Genomic DNA, 18,315 nt, shown 5'->3' on the forward strand with positions numbered 1-18,315 from the left:
TAAATAAATAAAAGTGAAAAAATCCTTCGGTTCCGTCAACCTCCTCGATATGTGTATGGGTTGACAATAATGCATCATATGGTGGTACTAGCCGCACTGCACTGCTGAAGGCAGTTTTGTGTCGCCTCTAGACTGCTTAGGAAGGAGCGTTATAAGCATGTTTCTCATATAGCCTGACAAATGTCCCAGGCAGTTAACATCTTCGGACTTGGCCTCCAGGGCCAATAAGTAACTGTCCCATATACCTCCCTCTGATCCACCCCCTTTACTTCTTTGTAACTGCGCCAAGGGGTCCGCTTCACCAATCGCCCATTGTCTCAAATCTCTCAGCCATGTTTATATATCCATGGGGGGGGGGGCGTGGGGAGGGGGGTGGAGGTGTTAACTTCTACAGCATGTATACATGCTTTTGAAGGAACACCAGTGCCAGAACTATGAATTTTGTTAGAAATGTGGTCTGCTGAGGCCTGGGCATTACAACTAGAAGACATACCATGGGATCTGGTTCCTGCGTCTTTTTGATGATGTCCGCAAGATTATATAGTGCTGCCTTCCAGACATGCTCAATTGTAGGGCATTGCCACACCATGTGAGAAAAACCTGCTTCATCCACATGAGATCGCGGGCACATAGAGATGTCTCCTGCAAACATGAGTGCTATGCCTTTGCTATCAAATACCTCAGGTGGGGCTAATTCATTTTTCTATATTTTAATCTGCCATTTCGAGACACCTGTTTCACTGGCTCCAAGGCTGTTGACTAGTGTTTATCTTTCTGATGGATACATCTGCCAGTGGATTCCTCACCTTGTGAATATCCCCTGCGCCAGCATTCCACGGAACTTTTTTCCCCAGCTCTCTACGCCGACGTGGACGACGTCACAATGCATCGGCTCCGCTCGCGACTCCGTATGACGTCACCGGAGCCATAAGAGAGCCACGTCGGCGTGAAGACGTCAGATCCCTTTTTTCCGCGCCGTCGACGCGCAACGGTTTTCCAGCACTCTCCTGCTACTTTGTAGTCGTTTAGTGGTTACTGTTGGAGAAAATTGTCATTTCTTCGACTAGGAAGTCAGGTTTTAAACCCTGTAGGGAATGTGGGGGCCACATGTCAATGACAGACCCCCATGAAGATTGTTTGTGGTGCCTTTCATCCGACCACGACGTGGAAGATTGTTCCAGCTGCAGAAGGATGAATCCCAAGGCCGTGAAAGAAAGGGAGGCGAAGCTCTTCATGGCCAATGCTTAGAAGAAGAGAGGTAGGAAGAAGGAAAGATCGAGACCGGAGTCGTCGACTTCGCATACTTCGAAGTCGAAGAAGCATCATAAGAAGCAGAAGCATTCCTCTCGGTGCCGGTCTTCGAAGAGCAAGGCGTCGAGATCGACTTCGCCTCGACGTCGAAGTAAGGATGTGTCTCCTTCTCCGTCTAAGTCTCCTGAGGGATCTCCTTCGCCGAAGCGGGCTCCGGCGCGGACCCCGGCGCCGTCTCCGGCGCAGTCACCGGCGCAGTCACCGGCGCAGTCACCGGTTCCAGTGGAGTCTTCGGCTTCGGAGGCCGAGCAAGAGCAAGAGAAAGAGCCTTCTCCAGATCCGGATGATCCTGCGGCGCCTGTTGAGGACACTGCGGCTCCGGTACCAGGTACCCCACAACCGGATCCGGGATTATTCCCTTATCCGCAGTTTCCGACTCCGAGTGCGGATTCGACGCATTTTTTAAATGCGATGTATGGGATTTTCCAACGGGTTGCCTTCCCATCCGGCGCGCCTACTGGTCCCGTGGGTCCTATGGCTTATACCCTGGGAGTGCCGCAGCATTATGCTCAGGCCCCGTTTATGCCCTTCCTGCCGATGGCGCCTTCGTGGCAGTTTCCGGCGCCGTCTGGGGATCCATCTCGGCTTCGATTGGATCGACCTTCTTCGGAGCCTTCCTCGACGCCGTTGCCGACTCCCTCGGCGCCGTGTCCGGCGCCGCCGACACCGACTCCGGCGCCGCCGACCCCGACACCGTCGGCTCCACGGATCCGTTCAAGGAAGGAGGCCCAGAGGGTCTTAGAGGAGGAGCGTTATAGAGTGGAGGTGGAGGAAGGTGAGGTGGATACATCTTCCGACAAATTTGAAGGGATTCAGGAGGCTAGTGGCCTGGCTACGACTCCGGAGTGGGAGCATTCTTCCTCTAGGTCCTTTCCACCGCAGGAGCTGGCTCCTTACCATCTTGTGATAAAGAAGGCCGCAGAGTTGCTGGACTTGCAGTTGCCCTCTGCGGAGTATAGGCCTAACCTTCTGACTGAGGTGTTACACTCGCCTACCTCGACCAGTGAGCCTTTGCTGCCCTTTAATGAGGCTATTTTGGAGCCAGTTATGGATGTCTGGCGTAAGCCACTCTCTTCGCCGGCAGTCTCCAGACAGGTGGCGAGAAGATACAGGGTGGCACCTGGGGATCCAGGTTTTCTATCTTCACAACCTTCTCCAGAAAGTCTGGTGGTACAGGCGTCATGCTCGAAGCATGCTTCCGGGGCTTTTCCTCAGACTCCTGCGGATAGGGAGTCTAAGAAGGCGGATCAGGTGGCTAAAAAGACCTTTTCGTCTGGGAGCATGTCGCTTAAGTCCACTAATGCCACCTGCTTGCTAGGGCGCTATGTTCATGCTCTTATGGACTCCATGAAATCGTTAGCCCCTAAGTTGCCAGAAGGTGATAAGGAGTCCTTTATGGAAGTGGTCACAGACACTCAGGCTGCTGCAAGGCAGGTGATTCAGTTGGGGCTTGATACGGCTGATTCCGTGGCAAGGATAATGGGGTCATCTATAGCCAATAGGAGGCAAGCGTGGCTTCGTTCGTCTGGCTTCTCTACGGACATTCAGGCCACATTGGTGGATTTGCCATTTGACTGACAGAGGCTTTTTGGTGAAAAGGCTGATTCTGCCTTGCAGAGGTTTAAAGAGAGCAGGGTGACGGCGAAATCTTTAGGTCTGCAGGCTCCTGCTAAAGGATTTGGGCTTAAGAAGTTCAGAGGTTTTGGAGGTCTTCATTTCGCTCCTTCCGGCAGCCTCAGCAGCAGCAAAATCCCCTCTATAGGTCCTATAGAGGGAGACAAAGAGGTCGGAGAGGTTCTGGCCGCAACCCCTCTTCGTCTTCTACCTCCTCTGCTCCCAATGAAGCTTCAGGGAAGCTGCCCTAGATCCCCCATCCTGGAACATGTAAGACCTGTGGGGGGTCGGGTGTCCCACTTTCTGCGAGGTTGGAGATCTGTTACAACCGACCTTTGGGTTTTAAACCTCGTGGAGACTGGGTACGCCCTTCCCTTTCGGGAGTTTCCTCCCCCTTACACTCTTTGCCAGGGTTACTGCTCAGAGGACCATCTACTTCTTCTACAGAAGGAGGTGTTAGCTTTGCTTCAAAAGGGTGCGATAGAGGTGGTTCCAGAGCAGGAAAGGGGTCAGGGATGCTACTCCCGGTATTTCCTGATTCCCAAGAAGGACGGCACATTGCGTCCGATACTGGGCCTCAGAGTCTTGAACTTTTACCTGAAACAGGAGAAGTTCAAGATGCTGACCCTTGCGCAGGTTCTTCAAGCGTTGCAGCAAGGAGACTGGATGGTGTCACTCGACTTGCAGGACGCGTACTTCCATGTCCCAATCCTGAAGTCGCACAGGAAGTATCTCCGTTTTACAGTTGGGTCGCAACATTACCAGTTTGCGGTTCTCCCGTTTGGTCTTACTACCGCACCTCGAGTCTTCACGAAGGTGATGGCAGTGGTGGCAGCCCATCTCAGGAGGTCGGGGATTCCGGTTTTCCCCTACCTGGACGACTGGCTTCTGAAGGCAGAGTCCCCAGAGATGGTGAAACATCATCTGCAGGTAACATCTCGACTGTTATACGACTTGGGTTTTTCGATCAATGTGCCCAAATCTCACCTGGTGCCCTCTCAACGCAACCTGTTCATAGGGGCAGTACTGGACACTACTGTGTGTCGAGCATTTCCTCCTCCTCAAAGAATTCTCGACATACAGGAGATGGTTCCTTTATTCCACTGTGGAGCGGTTGTTCCAGTTCTGAAGGTCCTTCGTCTGCTCGGTCTGTTTGCCTCCTGGATTCTGTTGGTCAACCATGCACGCTAGCACATGAGGGCGCTCCAGTGGTGCCTCCGCAGGCAGTGGTATCAGCACAACGGAGATCTCAGGGAGTCTGTGAGGATCTCCAGAGAAGCTGCGGCGGATCTGTCTTGGTGGAGCGTGGAGGGCAATCTGTCCCAAGGAAAGCCCTTCCATCTACCTCCATCGGTGGCCACAGTGATTACGGATGTATCCACTTTAGGGTGGGGTGCTCATCTGGGGGATCTGGAGATCAAGGGTCTTTGGTTTCCAGAGGAAAGGTTGCTTCACATCAACCTTCTGGAATTGCGGGCGATTCGTTTGGCACTCAAAGCCTTCCTCCCTTCCCTTCCCGGTCAGTCTGTTCAAGTCCTGACGGACAACACTACCGCGATGTGGTATGTCAACAAACAGGGAGGAGTGGGGTGGCATTGTCTCTGCAGAGAGGCTCTGCGTCTATGGTCCTGGGCTCAGGACCATCGGATTTGTCTGATGGCAAATCATCTGGCCGGAGTTCTGAACGTGCGTGCAGACAGTCTGTCAGCAGTTCTCCGTAGACCACGAGTGGAGGCTCCATCCGGAGGTGGTTCGTCACGTCTTTCGAATGTGGGGAACTCCTCGGGTGGACCTGTTCGCCACCCGCGAGAACGCGCACTGCCTGTCGTTTTGCAGTCTCCAGTATCCGATGCAGGGGGCGTTGGGGGACGCGTTTCAGTTGAGTTGGGGCTCGCGACTCCTTTACGCGTTTCCTCCCATACCCTTGATTCCTCGGGTTCTGAGGAAGATTCGCCAAGACTGGGCCCAAGATATATTGGTCGCCCCAGATTGGCCAAGGAGGGTGTGGCATACAGATCTTCTCCACCTCTCCTCGTGCCCTCCGCTCCGTCTCCCTCTGAGGGCAGACCTTCTCTCACAGTCGGAGGGGCAGGTTCTACACCCCCACCTCCAGAGCTTACACCTTCATGCCTGGAGATTGAACGGGGCAACCTGAGTTCCTTCTCTCTCCCGCCAGATGTGGTGGATGTTATTTTATCGGCCAGGCGACCCTCCACCAAGTCCATTTACTTATAGGTGGTCTAAGTTTGTTAAATGGTGTGGAGAGAGATCCATTGACCCTTTAAAAGCCCATCTTTCTGATGTGCTTCAGTTTGCTCTTTCCTTGGCTCAGCAGGGTTGTGCTGTGGCCATGGTCAAGGGCTATCTATCGGCCTTATCGGCTTTTCTATGTCTTCCTGATCAACCGTCATTATTTAAATCTCCGATTGTACTAAGGTTTATCAAGGGCCTTACAAACATGTTTCCTCCTACTCCTTTTGTAATGCCACAGTGGGAACTTAATATTGTCTTGGCTTTTCTGATGGGGTCCCCGTTTGAGCCTCGTTATAGCTGTCCTCTGAGGCTTTTTTCCTTTAAAACGGTCTTTCTTGTAGCCATAACCTCGGCAAGGAGGGTGAGTGAGCTTCAAGCTCTTAGTTCTAAACCCCCTTTTCTCACATTACATGCTGAAAGGATGGTACTTAGGACCAGGGCTGCTTTCCTGCCTAAAGTAGTTACTCCGTTTCATTTGGGGCAGTCTATTACTCTCCCTGTTTTTTATCCTCCTCCTCATCCCTCCAAAGAGGAGGAAAGACTTCATCGCCTGGACCCAAAGAGAGCTGTAAGCTTTTACTTGGACAGAACGAAGGACTTTCGTCTGGACGATCAGCTCTTCGTGGGTTATGTTGGTCATTCCAAAGGAAGAGCGGTGCACAAGCGCACGTTGTCGAGATTGATCATCCTTGCCATCAAGATCTGCTATGCCCTGGCTGGTAAGGTTCCACCTGAGGGTATTAGGGCTCATTCAACTAGAGCTAAATCTTCTACATCTGCTTTGGCCAGGGGTGTTCCTGTGGCAGATATTTGTAAAGCCGCGACTTGGGCCTCCCTCTATACTTTCGCAAAGCATTATTGCTTGGACTCTGAGATGAGGAGGGAGGGCCACTTTGCGCGCTCTGTCTTGCAAGACTTTCTGGTATAGGAAGGTGGACACGCTCCTCCGGGAGTGGGGACTGCTGTGGGAATCTATTCACAAGGTGAGGAATCCACTGGCAGATGTATCCATCAGAAGAACAAGTTACTTACCTTCGGAAACGCTTTTTCTGGTGGATACAGTATCTGCCTGTGGATTCCTCACTGGCCCACCCGCCTCCCCGTTGTCCACATTTGTATACCTTAAAAGTTGTTTTGTTTGAGATGTTGTTATGGTTTCTGGTACATTGGTAGGAAATGCTTGTTTGATTTAGCTTTCCTTTTGTTTATGTACTATGTATATTTGATTGTATATTGTATACTGTGTATACTTCAAATTTGTCGTTGGTCCACCTGTGCGCCTCGGGGGCACGGAAAAAATGGGTGGAACTGACGTCATCACGCCGACGTGGCTCTCTTATGGCTCCGGTGACATCATACGGAGTCGCGAGCGGAGCCGATACATTGTGACGTCGTCGGCGTAGAGAGCTGGGGAAAAAAGTTAAGTGGAATGCTGGCGCAGGGGATATTCACAAGGTGAGGAATCCACAGGCAGATACTGTATCCACCAGAAAAAGCGTTACCGAAGGTAAGCAACTTGTTCATTATTGGACTACCAGTGCATCCTTTCCACTTTGCTTGAGTAGCACTGTGTACAGTAGAATATTGAGCTTGCACTGCAGCATATAGAGCTGTTACTGCTTTTCTTTCCACACCATGAGTTGGTAGCCGCCGAAACATGTCCATAGTATCCAGCTCTGTTCGATCTGGCTTTAACTGTAGGTCGCAATGATGTGAGGTATGATTCAGTGTTCTCTAGACAGCCGATGGGCTTCCTATGGTCCATTCTCAGGACCCCCACATCAAATACCACCTCATCTACCTTCCCCTCCAAGGAATTCTTTGAGGCCCGAAGGACTTGCAATATTTTTTCAAATTTACACAGGTGTTCCTTTAGAGTAGAAGTCGTATGCATCACGGGGTCTATCTGCCAGTAAATGTTCAGCTTAGTCAAACATGCCTTTAGCCCCCATTAGCTTGATGTCTTTGGGTTTCACCACTGTAGGCCGAATGTAGACTGTGCAGGCTCAACACTCGGTTTAGAGGTCAGTGGTGTTAGGAGTCAATCAGGTCACACAACACTCATGTGCTAGTGCCACTACATGTGTACCACGCACCAAGAGTTGGTGCTTCATGTCCCTTGGGTCTCACCAATTCTTCTCATCTTTGAAAATCCTTATTCTCCACCCTTCAGTCCGAGAAGACACTCAACTGATGCCAAGCTCACGAGATTTCTCTTTAGCTTAAATACAAACTTTTAAAAGGAGAAGGGTTATTTAATGCGAACACATTTGCACTATTTTCATTTGAATTGTAACAGAATTTGGTAAAACGTTGAGGCTATATTAAATTGAAAAAAAGGCCATATGTTATTTTTTTTGTTTCATATTGTCAAAGTCACTTTTTATGTATCCTTGTGCCTCTCTCCACCACCTTCCCTTCTGTCTTGCAGGGCCATATTTACACTTAAATCCTAGTTTTATAATTTGCTCTTAGTTCTGTTTTCTGCATTCATATATGTGAAACTACAAGTTCCACAATTCAACCAGACTTAATGTTGAAGTGGGCAAGCCACTGAAAGCTTGAGCAAGGCTCTAGTAAGGTGCCTTCCTCTGGCTCAGCTTGAGGTCCTCATGCAACCTAGAGTCCAAAACGAGCCAAACTTTCTCAGGAGGCAACATGGGGAAACTGGTTTGAATCCTGGCCTTGGCTCTGCATCTTGTGAACCCGGGCAAATCTCCCTGTGCCGAAAAAAAGTGTTATGTAGGCAGTCTCTTGTGAAGAGTTATTATCTCTTTGTCAGAAGGAAATACACCGCTATTGGCTGGATTGCACAGTAACCTGGACACTCTGGTATCAAACCCAGCTTCTATGCATGTGATCCCATGCCTTTTATTGCTGCATAATTTAGTCTGCCCTGCCACAAATTTGGATCTACCCACCACATCATTCTAGTGACCCTAACTACATTTAAAATATAATGCAGACACCTTAAATGAAACATAAATGCAAGATAAACTATTCAGTGGTAAATGCATTGTTCAGGTAGGAAAACTTAGTTTAAAGTGGGAATTATTGACTTGTGTTTATAGATCTATGAGGTCCCAACCCAGGAGAGAAGACATTTGAAATATGTATGTCAGTTTAAAGAAGGTATTACACAGTATAAGATAGGCTGCCACAAAATGTGCAAAACGAATTGGATGTAAATATGCTAAAACATTTCACTACAGTTGCATCACAATTGTGGTGCAAAGCCAGGGCAGAGTGTTGTTGGGATTTACTTTCCAACACTAATTCTTATTTGCATTGGAAAGTTGCCTGACATTGTGCATAGTAGTCTACTTTGGTACAAGGGGCATTCCATTGGTTGTACATGAGCATTCCCATGTAACCACACACGGTTTTCAATGCTGTGCACTATCTACTGAAAAACGTAGACCAGATCTTGTGCCAAACACGAGGCAGATATAAAGTTTGAGAAAATATTTATTTTCTATCAACTTTTCAAACGTTGCATGTGACGCTTGACATCAAGCGTTCACCCTTGTATCATTGAAGAATGTAAATTAAAAAAAAAAGCCTCTTTACTGTAACTGCATGCCTTTCTTTCCATTTCACTTCAGAACTATGCAATTGTATATGTTTATCAGAGCCTGCGGCTTTCTGACCACAGGTACTTTGTATAGTTTCAGAAGTTGGCACCAGACTATTTTGAGGCATCTGCATCAGAATACTTTCATGATTTCATGCTAACGAAGACTATTTGCAAAATATTATCCTTGTGCATCATGCCACGTTTTGACCATTTAAAAGCATCCTGCATACAAAGAGTAAGAATTAAATAAAGTTTTTAGTTTGATTATAATGTGTTACAGTTAGTATATCCCAGATATTGGACTGGCTGTGATTGATGTTCATCCAATAGTTTTTTGTAGCTTGGTCTACTGTTGGATTGATGTTCATTAGTAATTGAGGTATGTTGTCTGTGTAGATGTGTGTGTCTGTTGAGGGGACTTCAGTATTCTGTGATTTTTGGCTGCATGTGACAGTGCGCAGGGGGCATATAAGGTTATCTTTGCTGTTTCCTAGGCGTTTTGTACCTCAGTCTTAAAGAAATCTTACATAGTTAGTAGCTCAGCTGTACCTTTTTAGTGGTGGCAAAATTTCAGATTACCTAAAATCACTCTAATAAAATGAATGTTTTTCAACAACAAATTAAACTAGATCTCATTAGTCCATTTTTATGTATTTTTTTTTTGTTTACTGTCACACACTGATAATTTTTTTGTTACTGCGTTGGTAGTGGCCAGGCATTTTAAAAACATTTCTAGTTTAGATAATATTTTGGTTTTTTACTACACATGTATCATTTTGATTTCCAGATTGATGGAACGTTTCGGTGGCAATGTGTCCTTCACCTAGTCTGTATTTTTAATAAACCTCTGTTCTAGTGCTCTCAGTTTTAAGGACTAGCTGCCTCCTTATATTTAGTTAATTAAATCGACTAAGATGTTTCGTCTAGTAAGCCAAAAGCGAAACAATCAGCGATGATGAGAGGGTCTGTAGAAATAAAAACTGTTTTGTTTCTTTTAGCACACTATCATACATGTGATGAATTTAGCTTCCGTTGCCATGACAACCACTGTGTTCCACAAAGATGGGTGTGTGATGGCGACTCAGACTGTCAGGATGGGTCAGACGAGGATCACATTTCGTGTGGTGAGATACCCTTTGATCATAGTTAAAGTCATAATCTGCTTTAGTATAAATTGTGCTTTATCTCTTAAATAACTTTTTGTCCAGATTATTTTGACAATTGTTAATACTAATCCATCTGCTATGGAACCTTATTTTGAATTGTATCGATTAGTATTTTATGTGCTGGTTTAAAAGTACTGCCTTTAAAAACATTTTTTAGACTTATTGCCCATTTGTTGATTGTCAGGCTAACTGCATTATTCTTCCATCGCTAACATTACCATCATCTTCATCCATCCACTTTGAAATACATCTTGTTGAGATGCATGTACTTGCTTTTTCTTTAATCATACAACTGTTTCTCCACATTGGATCTTTCATAGATTCACATGACTTATATTTCACTCTTTTGAAGGTAGGATTACTGATAGTTTTAAACAGCACTGAACATGATTAGCATGCCAGGAGACAAACCGCGATTGTTCATTGCTCACTAAACATTTAATCTTATTGTAAAGGGCTCACACTTAAGCCAGTGAGGTGAGCATCCTATGGATGCCTGTCCCCTAGCGGACACTACAACTCAGATTTCCGGCACTGTTGAGTCTGAGGGAGTTAGATCAAAGCTATGCTTTTCTACTACAAATGAGTAATGTTTTCACATCGACTAAATAAAAAAGGTTTTTCGCTGGGGGTGTCTTCCCTACACATTTAAAGTTCCTCTTCCTTGAGGAGTGCTCTTTCACACGGTCTTTTGGCCTTGGAAATTTGTTTTAATTGCTCAGTCCACCAAAGATAAGACAGCTGTGACCTTCTGCGCTGTGGCCAGAAAAATATATATTTAGATCATCATACAGAGTGTTTGTTCTGCCTCGATCTGCATCATAAGATTAAGTACTGCAAAATCTGAAGGGTGTCCTGTTTGAAAGACCTGAAAGTCAGGAAGAGATGACTAATCTCTGCTTTAGGGATGCCCCGTCAAAGGATGCTACCTCTTTGGGTAAAAATCTATGCAAAGTGTCCATTCCTTGTCCCACAAAATGCACTGAAATAATGCATCCTGAATAGGTTTCCTCTAAATCTACTGGGCCTGAAATAGCTGCCTCATCAGAAGAACTGTCCTCCTGTACTAAGAATCCATCCCAGAAAGTGGCGAAACAATTCCTATTCAGACAAAAAGGGTTAAGTTTCCACCAAAAGTGTAATAAATAACATGTTCTTTAACCACCAAGGCTAAATTATCCTTTATATCACAGATGACAATGACTTTGGTGTTGCAGGCTTCAGTGAACCTCCTCATACTTCTCCTTCTATAACTCTGTGTTTTTCTGCTCTGTTTGTCACCACTTTCATTTGCTGTCCTTTTGATGAGCCAGACCTATTGATGACTGTCCTTTCATGAACTCGGATACTCTCTTAAACACGTTGGTTGCCCAGCTGCCACCTCCATCCTTGTTGTTTAGCTAACATTTGATGACCATTCTGTTGATGCAAACTTTTTCATTGGCAGCCCTTTCGAAAACCTAAAGAAAAATACGAGCAAGTGACTTCTTAGCTCTTACCACTGCTACTGGAGTGTCACAGTCACTAAAGCTGTGCAGACTAGTAAAGTGAGCTACTTCCCCAGATTCCAAAAGTGGAGAAAGGTACTCCTATGGCAGAGCAGAATGTGATGTTACAGCCATGGCAACTCTAGATCTAATTTCTTCCATAGGCCAAGGACGAAAGCATCTATTGATATAATGACGGTGAGGCGCTGGTTCCAGTCTTACATGGCGTCAAGAGTTTAAATATCACCTAGACACAGAGCCGAAATGTAATTATGACTAGGGGAAAGCATATTAATGATAGCAACCAATTGTTCAGGTCTGAGTGGAGTGTTTTGCCTAGCTGCGGCGTTTAAGGCAAGGTTCTGTAATCTGCCCCAGCCACACCAGTGTCACTGACATCCCCTCTCCTCTTTGCCACCCCATCTGTCCCCTCATTGGTCATCGTTTAAAGCAGGGGCAGATGCTGCTGAGGAGAAGTAGGAAGCATGAGAGGAGGGAGTAAGGTGAAATCAACACTGTTTATGATGAATTGCAGGAATTGAGTTAACACCTTCATCTTTCAGTTTGCCACCCAGTTATTCTCTGTTTTACTCAAGAGGGGCGTGAAAGAAAGGACTGCTTCATACACTGTTTCAGTGAAGAATCAACAAGTTAATCAATGCCTTACTCATCATGTACCAGATCTGCCCCAGGAAGGTGGTGGTTCCTGGGGCAGCGGAGGAGGCTGGGGAGCTGTGCCCCCCCCCCCATTATTAAAAAAAATGCCCTCTGCCCACCTGGTGGCCGATAATAAATGAAGTGTTGGAGCCCACGCTTTGATAATTAATTTTTAAATGTTACCTCGAATTTGCGAATTCGTCGCAACCTCACGGTAATAATAAAACATACAATCTTTTGTATTTCTACCCTGCCCCCTTTTCTATATTTTCACTTTTCGTTTCGGGACTTGGTGAAGCCGAGTCCCGAGATGGCTACCAGTACTTTCTGGTTGAAGTGTTGGCATTTAATCAGAGCTGTGCATTTCCATGCATGAGCTAGTCTTTTTTCACGAAGGCTTCGCGGCCAGAGATATCACTAACTTTTTCTCCGTAAATTTCAGAAAATCTACTGAATGTATTTGCACCAAATAACAAACAGCACAATCTGCGTAACAACATCTACCTTCCTGCCAAATTTGGTGTCATTCCGTCCTGCGGTTTGGGCTGTAGGTTCGACCCTGAGTCCTATGTGAATTAAAATGGGAAAATACACTTTTCCTCAGCTGCCGCCCAACAAATCACCCCGAAACTTCCCATGCACAACAAGACGTACTATGACACTTTTTTTTAATTGCATGTGTGGGAAAATTCCTGAAGATTTGTCAACTGGCGCCAAGGATATAGGCAAGTCAAAAAACGCTTTTTCTGTGGAAACTAGGTCCTAACTGTAGCTACCTACTGGCAACCGCCAGTAAGGGGTGTGTGTGTGTGTGTATATATATATATCTATATATAGATATATATATATATATATATATATATTTATATATATATATATATATTTATTTCTAGGCATAGTTCAGTGAGTTAACTATAACTTGAGTCCCATCATGTGCTGCTTACAACCTCCTTTATTATATGACTCATGACATGGTTAGATGACATCGTACGAACATTTTGGGATATTTTCTGATAGGGTTTGTTGACTTGCAATAATTCAACATGCTACACCGAGGACAATTTTCTATTAACCTTAATGGTATTATCCTCCTAAAAACTTTAGCTGACCCACAATTTTAAGAAAAGAGGTTGAGAGGTATCCATTTGTCACTGTAAAGGGCACCTTCTGTCAGGCCGTATGGACAATGCTCCACTGTTTAGTAATATACACTACACACATTCCTGACACAGACATTATGGCATTCAACTTAGAGGCGTATGTTCTCATGCTGGTGTAGTAAGCATGGATCTAAGTGTGACACCTTCCTTTTTTCTTGGTCCCCAATTGATGGATCACCACAAAATTTTACAGGAAAGTCCTGAGGTGGATAAACTTTGTTTTGGAAAGTTTCTTGAAGATTTCGTGAAGATTCACCAAATGGCGCTAAAGTTAATAGCAAAGCAAAAAATAAATTTCTTATGGTAACGTGATTAACTATAACTAACACACACGGCTCCATAGTAAAGACAGTTCGGACATAAAGACCTGTGATGGTTACGACTGACGGTCACCCTCAGCATATCCAACAGCATCCTTCATAAATGGGAGAGCCTCTCCAGTCACCTCTATAGATGCTTCCAATTATGGAGAAATCTGCAGTTTCATTTATTCACAGCCACAGACAACTTTAAAGTACAGGTTCTTTGCTTCCACACATTGCCAACCAAGGAAGCGTAGATCCATTTTCGAGGAACAAGACACTTGTGTAACCCTGCTACTAGCCTTCATCCTTAGGATGTTCAGAAAAATCAATAAGGAACTGTGCAAGCTTATCTTGATAACTCAAGCGTGGCTCAGGTAGTACTGGTTCAGGAATCTCATTCGTCTGTTTAAATAACAGCCCTCACAACTCCCAGTTTGGGAATGTCCAGGTAAGGAGCGGAAAAAGTTAGATTTCAACTCCGCAACCCTCAGTGTGTTGCATGAGCATTTGCACTCTTGAACAAAGAGAAACAAGGCAACATAAAAGAACTTCAGAATGTGCAGCTACCACAAGGGTTTACATTTGCTTTCATTACAACCCTATCAACATTCACCATATATCTTGTGTCTCCAAAAATGGGGCTTATATTTCCCTTTAAGGAAACAACTTTCCTGTTACAGCACACTTAAGGTGACCTTCATACAATTCCTTTCTGTTTTTCGGGAGCATCATTAAAGTATTTAAGTGTGGTCTATTTAGATTGTTTCCCTGGTGTGCCACACTGCTCTAGCCTGGGAATGCAACACTCACAGTTAATGAATCTTCTGTTAGAGCCAATTCATGGAGCCAACACCATGTTCTTATATTGGAAAGTGGCAGTTCTGTTAGTACTGACATCATATAAGCGAGTTAGTGAAAGCCAAGCTTCTACCACTAATAGAGCATACATAAATTTCTGCAAGGACAATGCTATCCTTCACATAAATCCTAGGTGTATTTTGAAGGTCCTTCTGTAGGTACCTATCAATCAACTTGTGTTCCTTCCATCTTTTGTTCAGAATCCAAACACATCAGCTGAAAAATTTAATTTTGGATGTTTATAGTTGCTTTAAGGTGTACTTCAAAAATATTCAGAATTTCGGGTTGGTTGTTTATCACTTTTAAAAGCCAGGAAAAATGTGTACTGTCTCAAAGCAAGGCATCACCAGATGGATATGTGTATGCATTTCCTATTGCTGTGCCATAACCAACTGCCTGCTCAAAGGTAGTGTCACAGCACTTTCCAACACAAATGTTTGTGTTGCGACTGCATTCTTTCCTCCTTCTGCTGAGTAGTCACATGGCAATGTCAGCACACATTTGTAAAGTACTAATGCCTTGATAAGGATAGGAATTAGTAATTGGCCGGATAGTCCTCTTCAGCTTGTCTAAAAAAAAAGTGAGTTCATTCCCACCTACCTGATTTCTTTTCTTTGGTATTGTATTACTTGCTAATCTAATTCATACAGGTTAATCTATTAAAAAGTCGATGCTAAATTAAAAATGGATTACTCCCCTTTAACTACAGTTAGCTTTGATGTAGTCAGTCACAAGGCACCTTCCTTCCCCGCCCTAAACCTAGCACTACAGAGTTCCAAGTATTGGTATGCAAACATGAACTATACATAATGTGGTCTATAGCAGGAGTTAAGTTCACCTCATTTCCTGAAATGCTCTTGTCAGTGAGATGTATGTTCCACCAAAGAAACACTTTTGTTTGCGGCATGTTAAAATGTGTTCTGCTCTGTTTAAAACTACCAGGACTCCTAGTCTAACTATAGGGAATGATTCAACCATGTGATTTTATGAAATATACTGAATGTCTCCCTCTAGAATTGACTCTTTACATGGTGTTTTCTGTCACTTTAAAGACCTGTATTTCTTTTTGGCAATTTTTATTTATTTAGGGTCATATGGTTCAGTAAGAGTTGCAAATGTCAGTAAGTCTAAAAACCACCCAATATATTCGATAGACACAAAACAGTAAACTGTTTTTTCACTATTTTAAACACATGAAGCCCACATATATTAAATTAATCTGAAAAAAATGTGTTCTGAGATCTACTACTCAAATGCGGTCAATTTGCATTCAAAACTGCCATTTTTATTTTGGTTTTCAATATTTTATTTTGATATTAGATTGAATTAGCTATTGTGGAGAAGTTACAACTAGGGATTTATTGCATCTCTTAAGGATTCACATATTTAGTTTTATCTGACTTTTTGTATAGCTGTGATGGCAAGTATAATGTAATTATTGCTTTCCAGAAACTCAGTGCAATGGATTTCAATGTTCAAATAAAACCTGCATCCCTTCTTTGAAGCATTGTGATGGTATAAAGGATTGTCTTGATGGAACCGATGAGCAGAATTGCGGTAAGTCTGATTAGCAAAAAGACTGTCTTCTGTGGTGGGGACATTAAATTCCTCAATAGATAAAGACAACTCAGTTTTTGATTTGTGATTGAATTATATATATATTAGTATGTTGTGTATAATAGAACTATAAAAATTATAAAACTATAAAGATTACTTTGCCAATTTCAAAAAGCACCCCAACTATCTAGGTATAAAAGTATGTGAATTGGTACGAGATTGCAACTTTGTTCAGTGTGATGCCAGTATGTGGCTTTGTGATGCCAGCATTGAGGCTAGAAAATATTATCGCAGTTCCACCTCTTCTGCATTCATGTAAGCCTTTCAAAATGATTGTGGAAAATGGGACAAACATAACTCATACAGAAATTGAAAGCAGGGGAATTCCTGGAGATGTTTATTGACCATGCGGGAATTTAACTTAGAGGAGCTGACAAGGTGGGAGGGGAAGAAGAGGGAGATAGGTCAGTCTCTGAGCTAGCAGAATTCTGGTGCACCTGCAGAGAGGTAAACAGAGAAGGGTTGAAAAAAAAAGAAAACATGGAGAATCCTTATTCTCTGAAATGAATGGGAACCTGTGAAGGTATAATTGGAAAATGTAAATGTATGAGTTATTTCAACAGGATGCAAACAAATGTCTCTGTAAATTAGTTTCTCCTCAGCTTTCGTATGTTATGTACCATTTTAAAAGTCACGCCTTCTTGCTGGTTACTTTCACCTTGTCATGTGCTCACATGCTCCGTTCACTTTTTTCACGAGCATTGTGTGTGCACTTTTTTGCGGATTACACTTGCATATAAATAATACAGATATTGCTGTCCGAAATCTATTTTTGTACCCATGATTGTGTACAGACCACAATAGTCAACTTTGATGTTTCTTGCATGTCTCTTCGTTCATTTGTAATTTATTTTACTGTGTTATAATTTGTCTTTAGAATATTACATGTTGAGACTTTGTTGTATGTTATTATTATTCATATGACAGGCCGGAGTAGCGTGTTGATTGGGAGGTTTCTGCAGGCCCTAATGGATACCAGTCCTTAGAAGATCCAGAGGACAACTGGTATGAGGATCTGGTGGATGCTAATGGACTGGACCCTCTCCAGACACTATCCTGGTCTACTGTGGCTACTGAGGAGTGCGTCTGATTGGCCATGGCCGTGCTTAGGGCTGCTGAGCTCCTGGACCTTAAGCTACCCCCAGTTGCAGTCCAGATGAACGTCTTGACCGGAGGTGCTTCAGCTTGAAGTTGCCCCATCAAACCCTTACTCCCATTCAGTGAATCCCTTACCGATGTGCTCCTTGGGGCCTGGGACAATTGCCCACCACCACTGCCCCGCCCCAGAGATCCCCAGTTTCTTTACCCATCACCACATCAGAGTTCAGTGGTCCAGGCCTCCACCTCCAAAGTCAACCCACGCATTCCATACCACGCCAGTGGGTAGGGAATCCAAAAGGCTGTTACATTGGAAAGAGGTTGTTCTCATACCCCCACCCCCTTCCCGGCACTTCGGTTAGTGCAAACCTAATGTCTTGTGGGCCGATTCTTCCATAAGTTTCAGTTGCGTAAGTGCTGCCTATGGTCTCGGTGGTGACCCTAGCCATACTCTCTCAAGCAATTGCTGATCGGAAGGATGCAGCCAAGTTCACCACGCAATGTGGACTGGACATGACAGACTCTCTGGGCAGAGCAGTTTCATTGTCGGTGGCCCCTAGATGGCTTCCAGATGTTTGAAGAGGAGGCGGACTCTGGGCTGGAGCACTTTGGCAAAAAATATGTCCACATACATTAAGGATACTACAGACTTTCTGAACATTTTGGAAAAAACAAAACCAGCAATACCACAGGAAATTACGCTGTGTACTATTGATGTCAAATCATTATATACGTCAATTCCCCACAATTTGGGCATCCAGGCAGTAGAATCATTCCGGATGGAATCGGACAAAGAAGAAGATCTTAAAGATTTCCTTATTTAATTATTATATTTTACATTCTGTCAGTTACTTCAAGTGACAGAACCACTTTTACATCCAATCGTCAGGGACACCAATGGGAAATTGCGCCGCTCCGGCGTATGCAAACCTGTTTATGTACAGGCTTGAACAGGATCATATACTCAAACAGCGAGAACCGACCGACAATCTTATTACATACAAAAGATACATTGATGATATTTTTATACTTTGGAAAGGGTCACACCAACATCTAACAAAAGCCATTGACAAACTGAAAAGATTGGATTCACTTATACAATTTGCAAAGAACAGATTACATTTCTTGACACTCTAATCACTAACCAAGATGGATTTCTCACTACAAGCGTGTATACCAAACCGACTGATCGGAACAATCTCCTCCATTACA

At 44.3% G+C, this 18,315-nt stretch overlaps 1 protein-coding gene across 1 annotated transcript in view; it reads left to right on the forward strand.

Moving 5' to 3' along the window:
* SORL1 (sortilin related receptor 1) overlaps window positions 1-18,315 on the forward strand; it is a 744,876-nt gene that overhangs the window by 452,772 nt on the left and 273,789 nt on the right. The window contains exons 26-27 of the mRNA XM_085645831.1: window positions 9,754-9,879; window positions 15,838-15,945. Coding sequence (XP_085501957.1) covers window positions 9,754-9,879; window positions 15,838-15,945 — 234 coding nt within the window. The remainder of the gene's footprint in view (window positions 1-9,753; window positions 9,880-15,837; window positions 15,946-18,315) is intronic.

Source organism: Triturus cristatus, chromosome 3_1, assembly GCF_964204655.1.
Source record: "Triturus cristatus chromosome 3_1, aTriCri1.1, whole genome shotgun sequence".
NCBI classification, from domain to species: domain Eukaryota; kingdom Metazoa; phylum Chordata; class Amphibia; order Caudata; family Salamandridae; genus Triturus; species Triturus cristatus.